At 39.6% G+C, this 19,648-nt stretch overlaps 1 protein-coding gene across 3 annotated transcripts in view; it reads right to left on the bottom strand.

The window, feature by feature from the left end:
* The window catches only part of slc25a12 (solute carrier family 25 member 12), a 93,857-nt gene that overhangs the window by 30,413 nt on the left and 43,796 nt on the right, over positions 1–19,648 (bottom strand). For all 3 annotated transcript variants that reach the window (XM_012970445.2, XM_012970444.3, NM_001016920.2), the window contains 3 exon segments: positions 18,398–18,482; positions 4,358–4,442; positions 1,908–2,060 (listed from right to left, as the gene is read on the bottom strand). In XM_012970445.2, the coding sequence (XP_012825899.1) occupies positions 1,908–2,060; positions 4,358–4,442; positions 18,398–18,482 (323 nt within the window).

Genomic DNA, 19,648 nt, shown 5'->3' with positions numbered 1-19,648 from the left:
CAGCAGACTCCTTTCTTGTCTTTTATATGGAAATAAACCCTTTCAGAACCACAGGGAATCTCAAAGCCCCAGAGAGGTTTATACATTCGGTGGCACCTTGACCTTGGGACAGACCAATTTAGCAAATAAGCTAAAGTACGCAGAGTCACATGGCTATTCTGTCACTACATAAAGAACAAAATATTAGTGTTTGATTACAAAAGATTTAAGTTAGATAACAAAAAAAGTTTTAATGTATCCTGAAGTGATAAAACTCCTGAGAAATAACATGAGAAAACAATTCTCAGCTTTAATAGACGTACAACAGCAATAAACCAACAGGCAAGGGATCTACAACGTAAGCTGGCCATACATCAAAAGTCGATATGCCTACCTTGAGGTAGACGACATTGGCCTGATTCGGTTGTTTAGTCCTTGTGCCAAAAAACTGGAATACAATGATGGAGATACAGGGCATCGGAGCAAGAATTGCATCATTGAGCCCATGTGGTCATCAACCTGATGAGATTTTTAATCCTGTCCTATTGATATCTGGCTGATTTTTGGGCCAATTGTTAGTCGGGTAGGCCCATTGGAGTGCCCCCATACATGGGCAGATAAGCTGCTGACTAAGGTAGCTGAAATCTGCTCAAATCTGCCTGTGTACCTTAACTCAGTTACTACTATTATATGAGAAAACCTAGTATCAGTATGTAATGAAAGGGAGCATAGTTAATGTCCATTAAAAGGCATAAGAGAACAGGAACAGGAATGACCACTGGTTCACGCCAACTTTTAGCAGGTACACTGCTGCTCCATCATATTTCAAAATGCACTTCATTTCTACATGGAATAGAGAGCTGTGTATAACACTGAGAAGCTGCCAAAAGATCAGAACTGCAGGCACTAGAGATCTATGTACAGAGCTAAACAAACATGTGACAAAATGTTCTAACTACAGAAATTCTTAGATTAAACAGAAGATATGTGAAGTTGCTGAGAAATAAACTGGCTTTCATAATGTCAAAAATTATTTAGAAACCCTTTATGTTATACAATGGGAGTCGGCTGCATCAGTCAGGACTGTAAATGCAACTGAAATACTCCATTGTTATTAATTTAATTATTATACTTTATTCCACTCTACCTGATTGACTAGTCACATCCTTACCTGCCAATGCATTCTCAAAGTGGGCACATGGGTCCATGCACGCCATGCAAAAGAATTGTTAGGGGCATATTTATTGTTGTCTGTAAGTCAATTATCACTGGTGGTGTTGCCCATAGCAACCAATTAGCAAATAGAGTCACTAAGGCCTCTGGTACACGGGGAGATCAGTTGCCCACGACAAATCTCCCTTGTTGCGGGCGACTAATCTCCCTGATATGACATCCCACTGGCGAAAATGTAAATTGCCGGTGGCATGTCATATCGGGGAGATTAGTCGCCCGCAACAAGGGAGATTTGTCGTGGGCGACTGATCTCCCCGTGTACCAGAGCCCTAAATGGTCACCAAGTTAGGAAACAAAAGTAAAGATCTGATTGGTTACTGTGGGCAACATCACTGGTAATGGCTTAAACACTATAATAATTATGCCCCTTAGTGTTGGAAGCTGTTGCTGCATGCTGCACCTTTGCCCAATAGGACTGGCCCTAAGAGAAGTCACATCTCTATTCACCGCTAGGGAGTATCATAGAATTTTAATACAGGATAAAGTCAATGTCAATGCATTTACTCAGCCCTTGAAAACTGACTATCCTTTAAAAAATGGATCTGAGTGAATTCACACAGTGAGATTGACAGCAGCATAGAAAACTGAGCCACATGAGACTCTCTGTTAGAGGGCACAGCAGGGGGGTCCAAAAATGTTCTACATCCCATTATCAATGTAGGAGAGAACGCAATAAAGGCATTGAGCAAACTCACCCCTGTAAAGCCCGAAGAAGCCCTCATAGCGCAGGACTTTCTTAAAGCAGTCAAAACTGTTCTTGTACATCAACTCTCCTACGAATGATGACCTCTGGTTCTGCATTCGGGTCTTCACCAGATCAATGGGGTAAACAGCAGTAGCACCAACGGCTGTGAACAAGAGCAAAACACAGGGGCTACAGTCAATGTAAGGTGAAAAAGGAAGGGCACATTCTCATGAAAACCTGTTATTTCTGTTGCAGTGCAGCAATGCTTCTTCCTACCCCTACTGATCCACATTATAATCTAAACATGATATATATCACAGTAGGCACATTATAGTAACGAACAAAGCATTTAATTGATGTCATTGCAGTGTATTTCCAATACATATGAATTAGAAACTGGATCTGCCAGCCATAAGCCAGTGCTTATAGCTCATAATATTCTAAAGGATCTAATAAAAGTTGCAAAGTTTTGTCACTGGGTCTAGTAGCCCATAGCAATCAATAAGACATTTGAATTCAAACAGCTCACCTGAAAATCCTACCTGAACATTGGTTGCTATGGGTTACTAGGCCCAGTAAAAACTTTTTACAATATCTGCAATCTATCTTTATTAATTACACATGCCTACAACTACAATTTTTATTTTGCCTCAGTATTATTACACCAGGGTTGAGCAACCTGCCACTATACAGATGTTGTTAAACTATGACTCTTAACACCCACCCACGTGCCTGTACACCAGTGCATGGTTTCTATCCACAGCAGAGGTAAATAAAGGAATATTACACGTCTATATTACACATTAGATATTTACATTGCTAGAAAAATATGGAATAAACAATGGCATTTTAGTCCCAATGTTCTACTGCACGTTACAGATTCCTGACTATTGAGAAATGTAATTTAACAGGTCTCCAGTCTTTCCTTCATATCTCATGTTTTTCTCCTGTCCAATGTATCATGGGCAAAGTCTGAGCTGGAGGAACTGCTTTATATGAACATAGCAATACCTTCTGACCTCTTTTTTTCCTTTATTTTTCTTTAATTTCCAGTGTATAAATTTTAAAAATAATTAGAAAATCTAATAATAATATTTTGCTTTGCTTTTCTCCCTCCCTCTCTCTGTCACTTGCCCATGATCCCCTTTCAAGCGGGCAGCTATCCTTCTTGTGTAAGAGAAACCTATATAAATACTACGAATCTGACTTAACAATTAATCTACAACCTGATAATGTTGGGGTTGGAAACTCATGAGCCAAGGACTCATTTTTCTGGTCTAAAAAGTCAAGTCCAGCATGGCTTTATAAACGGTGACCCTAAGGGGTTGACTGAATTAAAACAGAAGATAGGTTGAGGGAGCTCATAATAAATCATTTTTTATCTCAATAACAGAAAGAAAGGAAAAAAGAAAAATAATAACATGAGAAAACCACATTTAGCATCCAATAGAGTTTGGGTGCATATTTACAGCCATAACAGGTCATATTTATCTTAATATAATTCTGTTCAGTTTGCGTATATTTACTTATGTTTTCCCCTTTAAGAATGCAGAGGGTTAAATTGCGTCTAGCATCAAAAAACAGTAACAGTAACTCTCCAAACAGAGGGGCTACTTTATATTGCACCCAGCCATTCTTAGTAGAATGTTAACTGGAGTAATTTATAGTAATTATATCTGAAGCGGGATATCAATTACAAGGGACCAGTCCCACCCCAAGAGGCATGTACCAGAATGATGCTTCATAGAGACACACGTCGGAAGGACAAGTCACGTCTCGCACGACTGACAACAAAGCTGGGTATTAAATACATGGTATGCATAATTAAAGCCCTGCTTTTAACTGTTGCACTGCACTAACACAACTTCTTCAGTCCATCCCTACTGCCCAATTTACTGTGCAAATCTATGATCACTTGACCTCTGGTATCTCACTGGTTAAACGGTCTGGTCCCCAAACACAAAGGCGCTTTTACACTATCTGTACAATCAGCTCATCACTCCTTTGTTCATATGCACCATCAAAGAGCTAGGTATTTGTGGAGGAATCAGCTGATCAGAAAGCAGTCAATTAGAGTGAACAACTGATACACCAATTTATTTTTATCTTCATTTTGTTTTCTTCTAAATCTTAGTTTTTATTAGCCTCTCCCTTTTATTGTGAACTTTACTCTGTGTTTCAGTTCCATTAAGTATAACTAATGTGATTTGTGAGTACAGTAGTCGGAAGTCCAGCTTTATTCTTGAAGTTTTTGCCCTAAAGACTGTCTGGAGCCAGCCGTGCCACAGCTGAGCTGGCTGGTCTCTGATCTTTGCCAAAAGTAATTTGGATTTCAAGGAACCTTGCAGTTCCGGGTTCCTGCTCTACAGAACAATGCTCTACACCGTGGCCTATCTGTGTTGCCCAGAGATAGGATTACACCAAGCCGACAGTGAATGTAGCTCATGCCATATCACTCACCTCCAGCAATTGAACCCAAAGTAAATCTGTAGGCAGACTCAGCAGCCTGGAGCCAGATAGGCCTCCCTGTATCACTGTACGATTGCTATGGAAAGAGAAGGAAACCAACACTTCAGAGCAAATCACTTAAATGGTAAAGGTGCCAACAGTGACATGGACAAGGTCCTATGGAATTATTAATATATGAACCTGCCACATTTATTAAGGGACACTGGCCCATATATAGCTAGTGGCCTACTATAACCGAAAAGCATTTTTAGCCAGGAATCTTTAGGTCTTTGTGGTCTACAGAAGTGTGAAGCTATCCTACAAGCACTGGACTCCCGAGCAGAATTTCTAAAGACAGATCCCTCTTGCCTGCTCCTTATTAATCAAGTAAATGCAATGGTGTTCTCAATGTTCCTGGTGGGTTGCTGCAATTCAACTGTTATACAGTGCCAATCAGGGAAAGGGATAATCACCAGCAAATGAAAATACAGTAAGCATGTGGAGGTCTATTTATCAATTTGGAATCTGTAAATTTTTCTAATTTTTTTTTCTAATTTAAATATACTCTAAAGGTGGCCATACCCTAAAAGATCCACTCATTTGGTGTGGTCATCAAACAAGCGGATCTTGATATACCCAGGGAAAGGTGGGCGATATTGGATTGATCCAATTGTTTGGCGTCCATACCCTCCTCGGGCCAATGCACATCTGCCCTAGTTTTGTTCACATATCCATCAGGTAGGCTCACCTGATTGGCCCATACAGGGGCTAATAAGCTGCCTACTCAGTCCATCGGCAGTATTTATCATCCAGCGAATGGCCACCTCATAACATTCTACACTCGAATGTGTGCTTATTAAAAACCTCAAATATAAAAACTTGATTAAATAAAATTGTAAAAAAAAAACTCATGCAGCAAATTCACATTCTACTCATAGTTTTCATTGGGTTGAACTCTAAAAATGTAAAAAAAAATTTAAAAAACTCGAATTGAAAAAATCGCTTGCATTGACTACTACATGAACTTACAAGCTTTCAGATGCTGACGTTTGCATTTAAGTTTTTCTCGATTATTACATTTTGAACATTCAAGTTTTCAATCAGTTCAATTTTGTTTAAAAAATTTGCGTTGAAATTTTAATATTTTTCTGGCAATAAAAATGTTACCTTTAATTTATTTCAAAGTAATTTTTGCTATCAAAGTAGAAAGATTACTGAAATATCTGAAAGGAGGACAGTTAATATTTAGGATTACATGTGTAATACTTTGGCACTGTCATCTATAAATCAGCAAAAAATGAACAAAGAAGAAAAATCAAGGTTTGAGTGAACTTTAAAGGGATAACAGGTGTACAGGTAAAGACCCTTGATCTCTGTAATATATCCACCGATGCCCTATTTTATGAAATCTAAAATCAAACTAGTTCCTTTTACATTGCAAATACAGTCCATTTAATTTCAACAAGGTCAAAGGCAATGGAGAGTGACCACCAGGATCTGGCAAGGCTGTTACTAAAGCTTCAGGTACAGGTGCTGTCTTGTAGGGATTCCTAATATAACTACTCCCAGCAAGGCATGGTCTTTCTTGTCTTTTTAAAGTCACGTGCAAAAAGATTGAGATTGAAAAGATTGAGTCACAGACATGGATGTCAAAGTAAATTATTAAATGGAAGGTGCAGTAGGTAAAGACCACAGCTCCTTAGCTTCTGGATAATATTTTGCAATTCTCACCAGGGTTAGGTGTCACCTAAACTGAACCTGGGAGAGAATCATGCCAATAGAGCTTTTCATGAGATTGTCCCACAGCCTTCCTCCTTCAGTCTCATACACCTCACTTATTATAAAGAAAGTTCTGAATTACTGCAAAGCTGTCTTCCAAAGACTCAATTTTAATCAAATAATTCTGGTTTTAAACATTATTTCCTTTTTCTCTGTAATAATAAAACAGTACCTTATACTTTCTCTTAACTAAGATATAATGAATCCTCATTTGAGACAAAAGAGTCCTATTGGGTTTATTAGACTTAAGGTCCCCCTTAAGATCCTGAGCATTCTGCAAAATGGGTCCCGTACCTATTGCTCTTCTAGGAGTTAAACTATAAGCACACTATTTGTCATAGAAATATTGTTAAAGGCAGTGGTGTTTCTGGCCCCTGAGGCAGCTGCTCAGATGCCCCCCCTGCATTTGCACTCTCTGAACTAGCACAGCCAAATTTCTGTTTTAAAAATGGGAAATTTGTCTCTTAAGTTTACCAGGAGTGGATTTTTGGTAACTTCGGGGGCGCTTTGGAAGCACCACCCATAGTTAAAGGAGCCAGTACTATTCCACCAAGATGATAAAATAAAATGTGCATAACTTGGTTCATCTCAGCCATAGGGAGAGAGAAATATCTCTTCATTACTGCTATTGTAAATGACTTGTCCAAGTAATGAAAATTGTGCTTTCTGAATTTATCAAGGTACAATATATACTGAGCTACAGTACATTGGGTTGTCAAATGAAAAGCAAATGTGTATTTGCATGAGTAAAGATACAGGCAATGTTCTAATAGAAATTAGCTATATTACTTAGGGATCACAGGCCAAAAGAATCATATTGTCCTAGGTGACATGGCCATACATGGGTACCATTCCTGATAAAGTCACCATCCTGCTGGTGCTGGATAAAGAACCATGCTCTCCCTAATCAATATTGCTTGCTGAACATAGATAAGCACTGATTAGCTGGTATGGCTTATTTCCTAGGTACAAATTGGCCCAGTTTTGCTTGTTATAAGTCATAACTAGTTATAAATCATAACTAATTAATGCAACATAAGCTCTGCTTATAAACAAGATATATTTTACTGCACCCATAAAGCAAATGAGTCAGTGATGTTTAATAAGGTTGAGTGTCTGTCATGTTCTGGCATGGAATAAATGTCACTATATCCACTATTCAAGGAAATATAATATTTCTGCATAACTGTATAAATGCATCACTCCTCAGCAGACGTCAAACATCTGTCCCCTGCTTGGGAAGGAGAGCGAGTATAATGGGTACATAGTTATAGGCTTGCTCTCCGTGCCTGTACTTTCTATCACGGTGATCTGAGTGATGACAGCACCTTTGCTTATGCCTGACTGGTTCTATGTCAGGCTTCAGGGGTTCAACTGTAAGGGAATTCACTCAGTAAGGACAGGCTGCCAGCTGAATAGATCCAACCCAGCAAAGCCTATTCCTGCACTTGCTAACCAACAAAGATAATTGCCAAAGTTCAAAAGGCCACCTATAATTATGTTTTCAGGGAGGGATTAAAACTTACTCTCCTGATGATAGCTTCAAAGCTTGCCCTTTTGTTGCACGCTTGCTAGAGCAATGGGTTAACCCTTCCAGCAAAAGGAAACTGCTCAATGAGCAAGAGATTGACAAACAGTTATGTTGCCAGGGAGCTTAACATTAGCAGCCTAATAGTTATTCATGTGACATGTATGAGTGCTGTAGCAATTAAAGGTATTCATACACTGTGATGTATTTGATGGGAAGTAGAATGTGCAGCCTGTGAAATTCTAGTTGATGAACTCCTGTTCCTAAAATTCCCAATCAACTGAAGGCTGTGCATGAGTGCGTGGGAGCCATGGTTGAACTCTAGCTCTCGATTAGACGTCATTGTATGTGAGTATCAGTGGTGTTTCTAAAAGCTGGGTGGTTAACAAAGGGTAAAACTGGGTATGGGTTTTTTTACTACTTTGGTATACATGAACAGACCCTCTCTGCTCCAGAATATGTTGGTGCTGTAATAAAAATCTCAGCTGAAGTTTCCTGCAACAATTTTACCTTTAACATTCGGGCCACATTTAGCCATGGGACAATTAGTAGCTTGCCCTCCTTAGCCACAAACCAATCAAAAGCTATCTGCAAGAATTTCATTAGCAGTGGCTATTTTGTTGTTCTACCTAAGGATGCACTGAATCCCGGATTTGGTTCAGGATTCGGGCCCAATCCAACCTTCAAAGTATTCGGTCTCGGACAAATCCTTGCTCTGCACCGAACCTAATTAGCAGCGCCGAATCCTAATTAGCATTCAGAAGAAAATGAACCCTTTCCGATCCTGATTAGCATATGCTAATTAGGATTCGGTTCGGGATTTGGCCGGATCCGTCAGGTGGGTTCGACTGAACCCAAAAACGAGGGTTTGGTGCATCCGTAGTTCTACCTCCAGCAACCAGTTGATTTTGATATCCTTCCTTTATTAAAGGGAAAATACTGACACATGATCCTATTTCCTACCTTTTTTCACAGAATCTTTTGGTTAGGCCCTTCCCTTGAGGGAGTAATGTTACCAAGAAGATCTCAAAAAGCTACCAACTTAATTATGTTCTACCACAACACAACCACCCAATTGCCTAGGTAGATAAACATCCCCCTTACCCAAGTCTACAAGAAACACTGGTTGAAAGAGACAGCTGAAAAGAGCACCACATTCTCCGCTGTACTCCAAAGAAGAGCATGGAACATCTCCTGTGGGCCACTGCAGGAGTGTCCTCACCTCACTTGGAGCTAGCTTAGGGCCAGCTGATTGAGCAGGTGTGGGCAAACTTTTTGGCTCAGGGGTCACATTGACTTACAGACGCCAAGTCTCGCTTGATGGGCCGGATTAAAAACACCAACAGGCCGGACGTGGCCCGCCGGCTGTAGTTTGCCCACCCCTGTGATAGAGGGACAGGTGTGAAGATGCAATTTTTCATTCACAAAAGGCAGGGCTTGCACGGAGAGAGTAGTGTTTGGACCATGGGCAGGCTTTTAGCAAAATGAGGCATGGCTGGGCAGGGGCTTGCTTTCCATGCCAAGGTCAATGTTTTTTTCAACAGAAACCCCATTCCGCTTGTTGTCCATGATGTTCAATGGGCTATAAATTGAGGCTTTTCAGGGCAGGGAAGGTCATGCTAACTTAGTATTATTGGGTCTCATGATCATGTTTGGACTGGGATACAAAATAGGCCCTGACATTTCAAGTACACAGAGGCCCAAACAGCCCCCCACCAGCCCAATAAATAGTGACTGTCTATGGCATCTTACAGCCCCTCTGGCATTAGCCTGAATCCACAGATTGCCAGTCCGGGCCAGCTCATGATTGCTGGTATCCACCCTGAGTTAGTTAAATCTAGGATTGCTAAGGTGCACTCTGGAGGTGTGTGTTAGGTGCTCAAGACTTAAGTACCTATATAAATCAATTTCAATTGCAGAATCTAATTTATGGGTTAATACGGGTTACATTTAGGGGAACTAAACCCAAAAAAATGAACTGTTGTATGTGCACTGATAAGGGCGCTTAACTAAGTACTTTTGCAATTTACATTAATTTTCTCTGATTTGCAAATTTAGACTGCCATTAGCAGGCTTTCAGCTCAACTGACATTCAGCTAACCAAGGGTTAATTATATCCAGGAAGTCATAGGCAGAGTCACTAACACTAATGGCTTATAAAGTAAGCAGTTGAGCTGAAGCCTGCCTAGTAGAAAAACACTGTCTAAAACTGCTAAAAAAAACCACTTAAAATATAAAATGCAAATTACAAAAGTGCTCAGAGGAGCAGCCTGAATAGGTTAATACTAATTCATTTTTTAAGGTTTGCATCCCCTTTAAGACTGCTACTACTGCTAACCCAGCTAAACAATCACAAGAAAAGTTTCCTAGACATAAACAAAGAACAAACCACTTAGCAGTATTCATGGCGAAACCATTACTGGCACACTTTAAAATTTCATAAGTAAAAAAAAAACATGCATGTAGCTAACTGTTGTGTTGTCATGACAACGACAATCTACGCACGCTGTTTCTCAGTACAGGGCTGACAGCTCATCATCCCATGAAGTACATGTACTATAGAGGCTGCTCCCAACCCACCACCCCCCACACCAATAATAAAATCTCCCGGAAACAAATAAAGTTAACCTCTTGATTGCTGAGCTGCCAGGAAACTGTATTTAAGCTGTCAACATTTTAAAATAGTTTAAAAAGAAAACTGCGGGAAATGGCACAGGCCTGTTTCTAATTTCTCTGGAAAATAGGTTTCTGGATGATAGATCCCATGAAATGTAGCATAGCTGTCAAAGCTGGAGAATAATTTTTCAGTGCTAGCTATATAGAATTAGAGAAAAAGAGGCATAACGAGTTCTACCATAAACTTCTATAGCATTTCTGCCCATAGGATCATTGAAATACCTCTGTGCAGCTGGTCGGTTACATTAGCTGGATTTATTTCTCAGTTATGATATACTATTTTCAGGATGAAAACATTATTTGGTAATTATTTTGGTAAAAGTAAGAAAGGAAAATAATCATGAAAACGATTACACTAAATTTGCAGAGGAATTAGTTAACATTTGTTTCAGATTCTGCATAAAGAAAATCCTTGTTTAAAAAAAAAAAAGTGTTGATTTGCACATTAATTTTTACAGGCAATTTGCAGGAGGTTAAAAAAATGGTTTTTGATTATTTTGAATGTGGCAACGCCTCCTATTATTTCTAGCTAAATCTCATGCTGATATAATCTCTGATTCATTAGATCTGAACTGAATTGCTCAGCACAACAGCACCGCGCAGCTGTCTTCTGAGGGTGCAAATAGCAACTAGTGCTTTGAGTCCCACAGAGTAGCAGCTGAAAGGGTGGGGAAGATCTGAGAAAGATTTAGTTGGAAAGGCAGTGTTGCCCAATTGTCAGACCTTAAATTATAGTTGAAGCACAGCTCCCAGTACCCACCCAACATTATACTGTAAACTACACTGGGAGGGGTTAACTTTCTATCTGGAGCTGGCTATGCACAGAAAGGCCAGGTCACTAAATAACCAGACTTTGTCTAATTTAGGCACTCGAGTGGTGGGCCAAATGCGAGTATGGATCATTTAGGCTCCAGGCAAATAACCTGACTATAAAGTTTGATGCACAGACACATTTACAGAAGACCTCATCCATGGCCACATTCAGTCCTTACTCAGCCATCATGATTTTAGAGCTTCCCCAATTTAAAATGGCCAAATTATAATTAGGAAGGGTGTAGTTTTGGATCCATACAAGGACAAGCAGGCTGTCAACTAGATCAAGATTGGTCATGTCAACAGACAATGTGGTCCATGTAATAAGGGTGTTTCTGGTCCTAATGGAGTTCTCTGGTAGGAGCACTTGTACTGTAATAACAACTGCAAACTCTTCTAGTAACCTACAGCAACTACCTATTACAGGTCAGGTGTATAATAGCAAACACGTGACTTTGTGTCTGTTACTACATTACCCCCCATCAATATCTATTAATATGTATTGTGACAGGGCTGCCTATGATTGTACAGTATTTGTAGATTTAAGGTGGAAAAGGGGGCATGCTCTCACACCTATGGGTTCCCTTGTGTGTCTGGAGGAGAGATACATGGGCCAGAGAGAGGCCCGTGAAAAAGGCAACCTGTGGGGAAGCAGGTGCTGTGGGGTCTGTGTGCTGACTGCTGAGAGAGCAGGTGACTCTCTGGAGAGCTACAGGAAAGTACAACAAAACGGTAATGTACACTTTGTTTGTGTTTGGGTGGAGAAAACCCATATGGACCCCAAGGAATGAGGGTTATTCATCTGTTTACGCAGAGACTTTGGGAAAAGTGGCTGGTTTTGTTCGAATTTTTGTGAAAGCTGAACTACTGAGTGCAGTGAGAAAACTGCTTTAAAAGGGAATGCTCATCTTTGGACAAGTGTCTGAAAGTGAACAGCCCCATGCCATTTCAAACATTTTTCTAACTGATGTTAGTGTAGCGTTTTGGGGTTTTCATCATTCTATTCTGCAGGGGGCAGAAGCAGGAAACCAAGCTGAATGGGGAATCAAAGTTTAGCTCAGGACTGGCAAAGAGACACTGCAAAGCTAAATATCTTGGTAAAGCTTCATATAAAAAAATAAATAAATAAAAACTAATATATATATATTGACAGTTCAAGCAAGGATAGCACTCCACTGAAAAGGGGTTGATGCTTCGGTGCGACTGCAAGAAAAAATTCTTAAAATACAAATGCAATATAAGCCAGCACTCACAGGACTTACTTTTAGAAATGACATTCAGGCCAAATAAAGGTTTATCAAAAAATATTTTACATGGTTTTTATTTATTCGAGGTTTCAGTTCCAGACAGGAACTTTCTACAGGGAAAACCTGAAAAATGTTCCTGTCTGGAATTGAAATGTTGTATAAATAAAAACCATGTAAAATATTTTTTGATAAACCTTTATTTGGCCTGAATGTCATTTGTAAAAGTCCTGTGAGTGCTGGCTTATATTGCATTTGTATAATATATATTGAAATATATGATGTTGCCTACGGCTGTACTGTTTATTAGCAGCCAAGGTTGCAATGTACCCTTTGCGGGAAATTATATGGACAGGGCAGACTATTTCCTCCTGCCTGATGAACTCTGCATGCATCACTTATGCCAAGGTATGAACATAAGGATATTATCAGTGAATGGTACAAAGACAGCCTACAAATAACTTGTATTTTAAGGATCAAAAACGGCACGGATTAAAATGTGCAGACAAAAAACTGCAACTATAAATATGCCTGTCTCCTGATGTTGTGATTATACATACACAATAGCCGGGAGAGATGATGAGGGAAAAAGCTAACATTCTGCTCCCTTTATCTCTGCTCGGGATTCTTGGTCTTAAAAGCACCTGCTCAACTTTATCCCATTAAAAGACGGCTCCCTTCCCTGTAAGCTTTCTGAAGACGCACAAAATCAGAAGGATTACACAATGCTTTATCTAAAAGCATTTGCACATTTTCGAGCCTAAAACTTTTGTACTGCTAAATACTGTAATTTTCTCCCGAAAGATCGCTCTCTTTTGTCCAATAAAACAGGAGTGAGTAGCACGCAATATCCTGCTCGTAGTATTTAGCTAAATGCCTCTGATAGAAAATGCCAAGGGGTGATTACATTTGCAAGCACAGTATTTACACCCTGGGTTTTGTGGCTTTCAAGGCAAGAAATATAAGGTCATTAATAGTTGTGCTGGAAAATACAAAACCTTACCGCCTAGTATGCATTTAGCATTTTATTGTATAATACAACAATGCTCATACCATTCTGCACTCTCAGGCTGCTCACTGGAGCATTCTGAGGCTGAAAAAGTGTGATTTTGGGTTCTTGAAAAGCACTCTGTGCGCCATCACGTTTATATTAATGGTATCATATACATGTGAGCCCAGGAGGCAGAGTATATAAAAAAGCCACTAAATGATAGCCTTAGTACAGCATCTCAAAACTCATACCCTCAAATTAATGAATTCAAGCTTTGCATCGAAAAAACTTTGAGCAAATATTTGAGGCTAATGTTTAATGTTCTATAATACTATCATGGGTTTTGTGGGATGGGACATAACCTGCTAATATTCATTATTGGGAGTGAAACCAAATAAACAGAGCCATGACCCAGTCTTCTATAATGTTACCATGTGGATTATTGCTATTTTGGCCAGCCAGTTGTGCCCAAAGTGTTTAATATTGGACCAATGGGATATCCCAAATGTTGACTAGCTAGCTTAGCAGACATAAGTAAAGAAAAGACTGCATCTTACAGTATCTACCTCTGTCCAAGGAAAGGGTCACAAAAGTTTACACTCATTTCAAACATGACTATTTACCATTTCGGGTTCTAATCTTTGTAACAGATATTTCTAATTTTTTTCTTACTTATCGGTTAATTAACCAGATATGGCAACACAGTGACTGAGACAACATGAACTAAAAACCAAGAGAAGAAAAAGCATTGCCATCAGGCCTTGTGTATAAACAGGGGTTGTGCCTACCATATTAGAACTTGTGGTAAGCAAAATTAATCTCAAGAACACAACCAACTAAAAACCACATGCATTCTAAATGCCAGCTAGTTGGACAAACTCCCAAGTGTGCGGAAAGTCTAAATCTACCCACAAACAAGAAGATTCTCAAGCAATCTGGTCGAAAACAAACAACTCTCTATGCGCTATATATGGTCAGGGACACAAGGAAAACATAAATCTCTGCACAAAACACTAAAACAACATACTTTAGATGTCACAGAATTCTTTTTGACAATTTGCTTTGATCTATATCCATATGTGATCCTTGTAATACTTGTTTCCCTTCAGTATTACAGTGTATGAGATATTCCCAATGGTATATATAGTATATTCATACACTTTATATACAGTAATATAATGACAACCTGGGCCAAATGTAATTGAGCGAAGGTGTGAATTTGTGAATTTAGTGCAAATTTTGGGAGAGTGCCGTTTTCAATGGAGGTAGATAGGAAGTAGCATGAGTTTTTAATGCATTATGAATGGGGGTGAGTGGAACAAAAGTGGGCAAAAGTATAGAAAAAACTGACGAGCCAGTGGTAAAAATACACATAAGGAGCACAATACAAAATTGGATCTGGTCATTTGGTGAGGTCCCCATAAAAGTGGATAACTGCATGATTTGCCCATCCATGTAGTAGGCAAAAGCTAATCTGACTGCTGGTCAACAATCAGACCATAATGCAGGTACAGACCCAACAGGCAAGGACTGCATTAACAAACCTGATGGGATTTTCAGATATCTGACCAATTTCCAGGCAGATCTAGATCCAGCAGGCTGTTGGGAGACCCCATACACAGGGCATTAAGCTGCTGACCGAAGGGTAGAGTTGGCATCTTATATCGCTTGTGTATGGCCAGCTATACTGAATAATATGATTACAAAGGGCTTTCTGCTTATGGTGTAAAGGTATGGGATCAGTTTTCTGGAAACCTGTTCTCCAGAAAGTTCAAAATTACAGGAAGGCCATCACCCACCGACTCCATTTAAATCAAATAAATCAATGTTTCCCTTTTTCTGTGTAATAAAACAGTACCTTGTACTTGATCCAAACTAAGATATAATGAATCCTTATTAGAGGCAAAGCAATCTTGTTGGGTCTATTTAAAGTTAACATTATTTTTTCGTACACTTAAGATATGGAGATCCCAATAATGGAAAGATCCCTTATACCGGTCCCAAACATTTTGGAAAACAGGTCCCATACCTGTACAAAATAACAATTTTCCTTATGTCTACTAAAAAAATCAATAAAACATTCATTAAACCCAGGATTGTTTTGCATCCAATAAGGATTATTTATATCTTAGTTGGGATCAATTACAAGGTACTGTTTTATTATTACAGAGTAAAGGGAATCATTTAACCATTAAATAAACCCAATAGGGCTGTTCTGCCCCCAATAAGGATTATTTATATCTTAGTTGGGATCAATTACAAGGTACTGTTTTATTACTACAGAGAAAAAGGAAATCAGTTTTAAAATTCTGTATTATTCGATTTAAATTGAGTCTATGGGCAGCGCCGGATTTCAAACCTGGGCGCCCCTAGGCCGCCCCCCATTCGTGCCCCGCCCCCCCGCGCATGCGCAAACCCACCTCCCCCGTGCTGCGCTGACGCAATCGCGCATGCGCAGGCATTTAAACTCCCATACGGAGCAGTGGGGAGAAGTCCCTATTGCTCCGTATGGGAGCAAAATGTCACAATTTTGTTCTGCCGCCCTAGGCCCGGGCCTTTGTGGCCTCGCCACAAATCTGGGCCTGTCTATGGGAGATGGGCCTTCCATAATTCAGAGCTTTCTGGATAATGGGTTTCCGGATAAGGGATCCCATACCTGTATTAGGATTGGTATTCAGTATGTGAAACTCGTTATAAAGAGATCTTAAACCCAGAACACAACAGGATAGAAACAGACCCATGAACACCAAAATCTATATTTTTCCCCATGGAAGTGCAAAATGTGAGTGTTATTAATTCAATTTGGTTGTGTTGTTAACTCTAACGCTATAACAAATATAAACCAATTTATTGATGACAGTATTTTATTTTTTGTTGGATTTTCAAACAAACAATAATTTCATTCTGTTGACCATAGAATACAACACTCCAGTGGTCAGATGTGTCAGTATAATAATAATACAAATAAATAATGCAAAAAGGCAAAGGTAGAGATTTAGAAAGAAAAACACAAACGACCAGCTTCTGTGGTACTTGGGCCCTACTAGAAATAAAACATGCTCCAAAATGACTCAGCTAAATGCCTTGCTTTTAACTAGAACATCAATTAAAAAAATAAAGCTTCTCCTCAGCTTCATCTGTCTCCGTTGGTGGGCTTGAGAAGTTCACAGTTGTGACATTCACCAGCCTGGAGCGACAGGTTTGAGTAATTTCTAAATAAGAAAGACACAAACTTCCTGAACATCTGTTCAGGACACTTACACTGCGCAGAACAGGCCTGGCAGGTATGTGCCTTCTGATTCACAGAATTCAGCGGGGAGAACCTGGAGTGGCCCAGGAGTTAGAAATCTGCACTTCATGTGGCACTGTTATTGTTAGCCTTTTACTTGCACTGTGGGGAATAGATTGGAGATTTTATTTCTGTGGGATCTAGAAACAGCGCAGAATTTAGTGGAGAGTTGTAGCTTTTAAAGACAGGATTACAAATCATTAAGTTAAGCTTCCACGGATGCAGCTATCTCTGAGATAAATATCAATCAGTAATTGTGGGTGAATGTACAATGGGTCTGCAGAAAATTCAGTGAGTCAGGGCTAGGCATTCAGCAGTGTCATAAAATGTCACAATTTTCTGTTTTTAAATAGTGTTGGGTGAAAAGGAAACGCCGCACAACTTTTTTTTGCAGGATAGAAATGTCAGTCTAAGAAACCTTTCACTATACACCATGGGGGCAAATTTATTATAGTATGTAAGCCAACATCACTGGTGATATTGCCCATAGCAACCAATCAGATCTCTGCTTTTGTTTTTTAACTTGTAGGTGGCCATTCAATTCTAATTGCTGATTGGTTGCTATTGCCCATAGCAACCAATCAGATCTCTGCTTTTGTTATCTAACTTGTAGGTGGCCATTCAATTCTAATTGCTGATTGGTTGCTATGGGCAACATCACTGGTGATGTTGGCTACACACTATATTAAATATGCCACTTATTCTGCTTGACAAAAGGAGTTTGTACCCAACATGTGATGTGTAGGTACAGGTCGGGCAGGTTTTGGGTACAAATTAGATTGCTAGTACAGGTCCGGCATTTGGCATTGCCAGACCTGCCATCTTGAGCCCCTGTGGGTTACCTTCCAATGAGCCGTCCTGTTAGTAACGTCCACTGCAGGCCTCTACCTCTCCTTAAGCATCAGGGATGGGGTCAATTTAACTAAGCGCCCATGGACTTCTGCAGGTGCCGGTATTCTAGGGTTAGGTTAGGGTTAGGGGCAATTAGTTTCTGTGATCACTATTGCCTATTCATCCCTACTTTGTTCATTTGACTGATCTTTTCTCAGATGTGTAACAAAGCTCCACCTACTATAATTTATTCACTGGAGCCTTACATAACACATGTACAGACTAAGGTTACCAGATTAAGGTTTTACAGACTAAGGTTTACCAGAAGTGAAATCTGGGAAACAGGAAGGGGCCTGTGGCACCCACAAGAACTACACAAATCATTCCTTTCTCCTGTCCTGTAACAGTGATAATAGGCTGGGTGGGCGGCTCTGTTGGAGACATCTTTCAGAGGCAGGGTTGATTGCCAGGGTTAATTTTTCACAGGGACATGGAATCCGAAACTGGTTGAGTCCCCTGAAACTGGAAATGATGGTAACCTGTGCAGACACAGGAGTGAGCAGAAACCAGCGAATTGGCTGATTCTCAGCTTGCGTTTATACAGAGGCTATGAATCAGCCCTGTGTGGGACTATCAGAAAGCATTTTCACACACTGGTGTTACAGGTCCTCGCTTCTGTTTACCTTCATCATGGGCTATCAAAACAATACACAATCTAGGTTGCTAATTCATCCCATTAAAAATAGACACAAGTTAAATATACATCTGTACAGCTGCATAGGTTTCAGCACATTATTGCACACTGAAATCTTTGCAATGTGTCCATAGCAAACCTGTTGGGCCAGATTTCCCTATGAAGGACACAATCAACAGAGATACAGAGCTTTGGTGGACTAATTACCTGTCTCTGGAGTTCAGCAAGATTGTATGGCAATGCCCCTTCCTCTAGAGGTGCTATTCTTTCAATATCTGTCAGAGTCAAACGTCTTTAAACAAAAAACATAAAAGCAAAACATGATCAGTTTTTATTATGTTCAGAACTTAATTATTACTTTTACTTTCTGTTTTCTATTTAATTTTATTTTTAAAATAATCATACTTTGGCGTACTGGCTGAAAAAACAATGTTCTCTGAGGGAAACCATACCCCTGAACATCGCTGATCTTGCATAAAATTACATCACACATAACAGACTATATTTAAAAAACTGTTTCAGATAATAAAGCCTTTTCAAGATATATTTTTTTTCGGTATGTACCATTAGATAATCCTGTATTGAAACAATGTCATTTTAAGTATTAAGTCCATCCCTCTGGCTCGTATGAGGTGGTTGAATCAGCCAATAAATGGCCAGAGATGTGTCTTTAACCTGCAGACTACTTTCTATTACATTTGGAATCTGCCTGTCTGTCTTGTTCGGTAATCAGTGAGTGACACACAGGACAGCATAAAATGGTAGTACATGTTAAAAGATATAAAAAGAGTAATATTCACTGGTAGTATTTGATTCTAGATTCTAGACAGGTCACTTAGGATATTGATTATATGTTGGTTAGATTTCAACAGTTACTGAATATTGCTTCCCACTGTTGTGAAAAGGAAGTCTTGAGAGTAGAATACATTCATTTGACCCAAAATGGTAGCAGGGACATTCCAGCTACAGACCCTGTACTAGTGCACTTTTACTCTGGTGTATTTCAGCAAACTAAATAGTGCCCATGACCTCCTTGTGCAGCTCCAATTCACTTGAACTGAAAGGGGTGCTTTTCGGTTGGCTGAAACTTAAACGGGTTGATCACCTTTAAATTAACTTTTAGTATGATGTATAGCATATATGTCAAACACAAATCCAAATCCGGCCCACCTGGGTGTTTTAGTGGGCCCTTGGTGAGTGTGTCTGACCATCCAGCCTGATCAATTTCCATTTTCCTCACATAGTAACTAAGACTAAGGGGTATATTTATCATGCTGTGTAAAAAGTGGAGTGAAGCATTACCGGTAATGTTGCCCAAGGCATCCAATCAGTAAGCAAACAGTAGCAAAGCATCTATTGGCTGCTATAAGCAACATCACCGGTAATGTCTTACTCCACTTTTTACACATTGTGATAAATATACCCCTTAGTATCTTACTAAGTATATTAATAAAAAAT

This window comes from Xenopus tropicalis, chromosome 9, assembly GCF_000004195.4.
Source record: "Xenopus tropicalis strain Nigerian chromosome 9, UCB_Xtro_10.0, whole genome shotgun sequence".
In the NCBI taxonomy this organism is placed as follows: domain Eukaryota; kingdom Metazoa; phylum Chordata; class Amphibia; order Anura; family Pipidae; genus Xenopus; species Xenopus tropicalis.
Note: the sequence above shows the minus strand (reverse complement) of the source record. Positions and strands in the feature narration are given on the sequence as shown.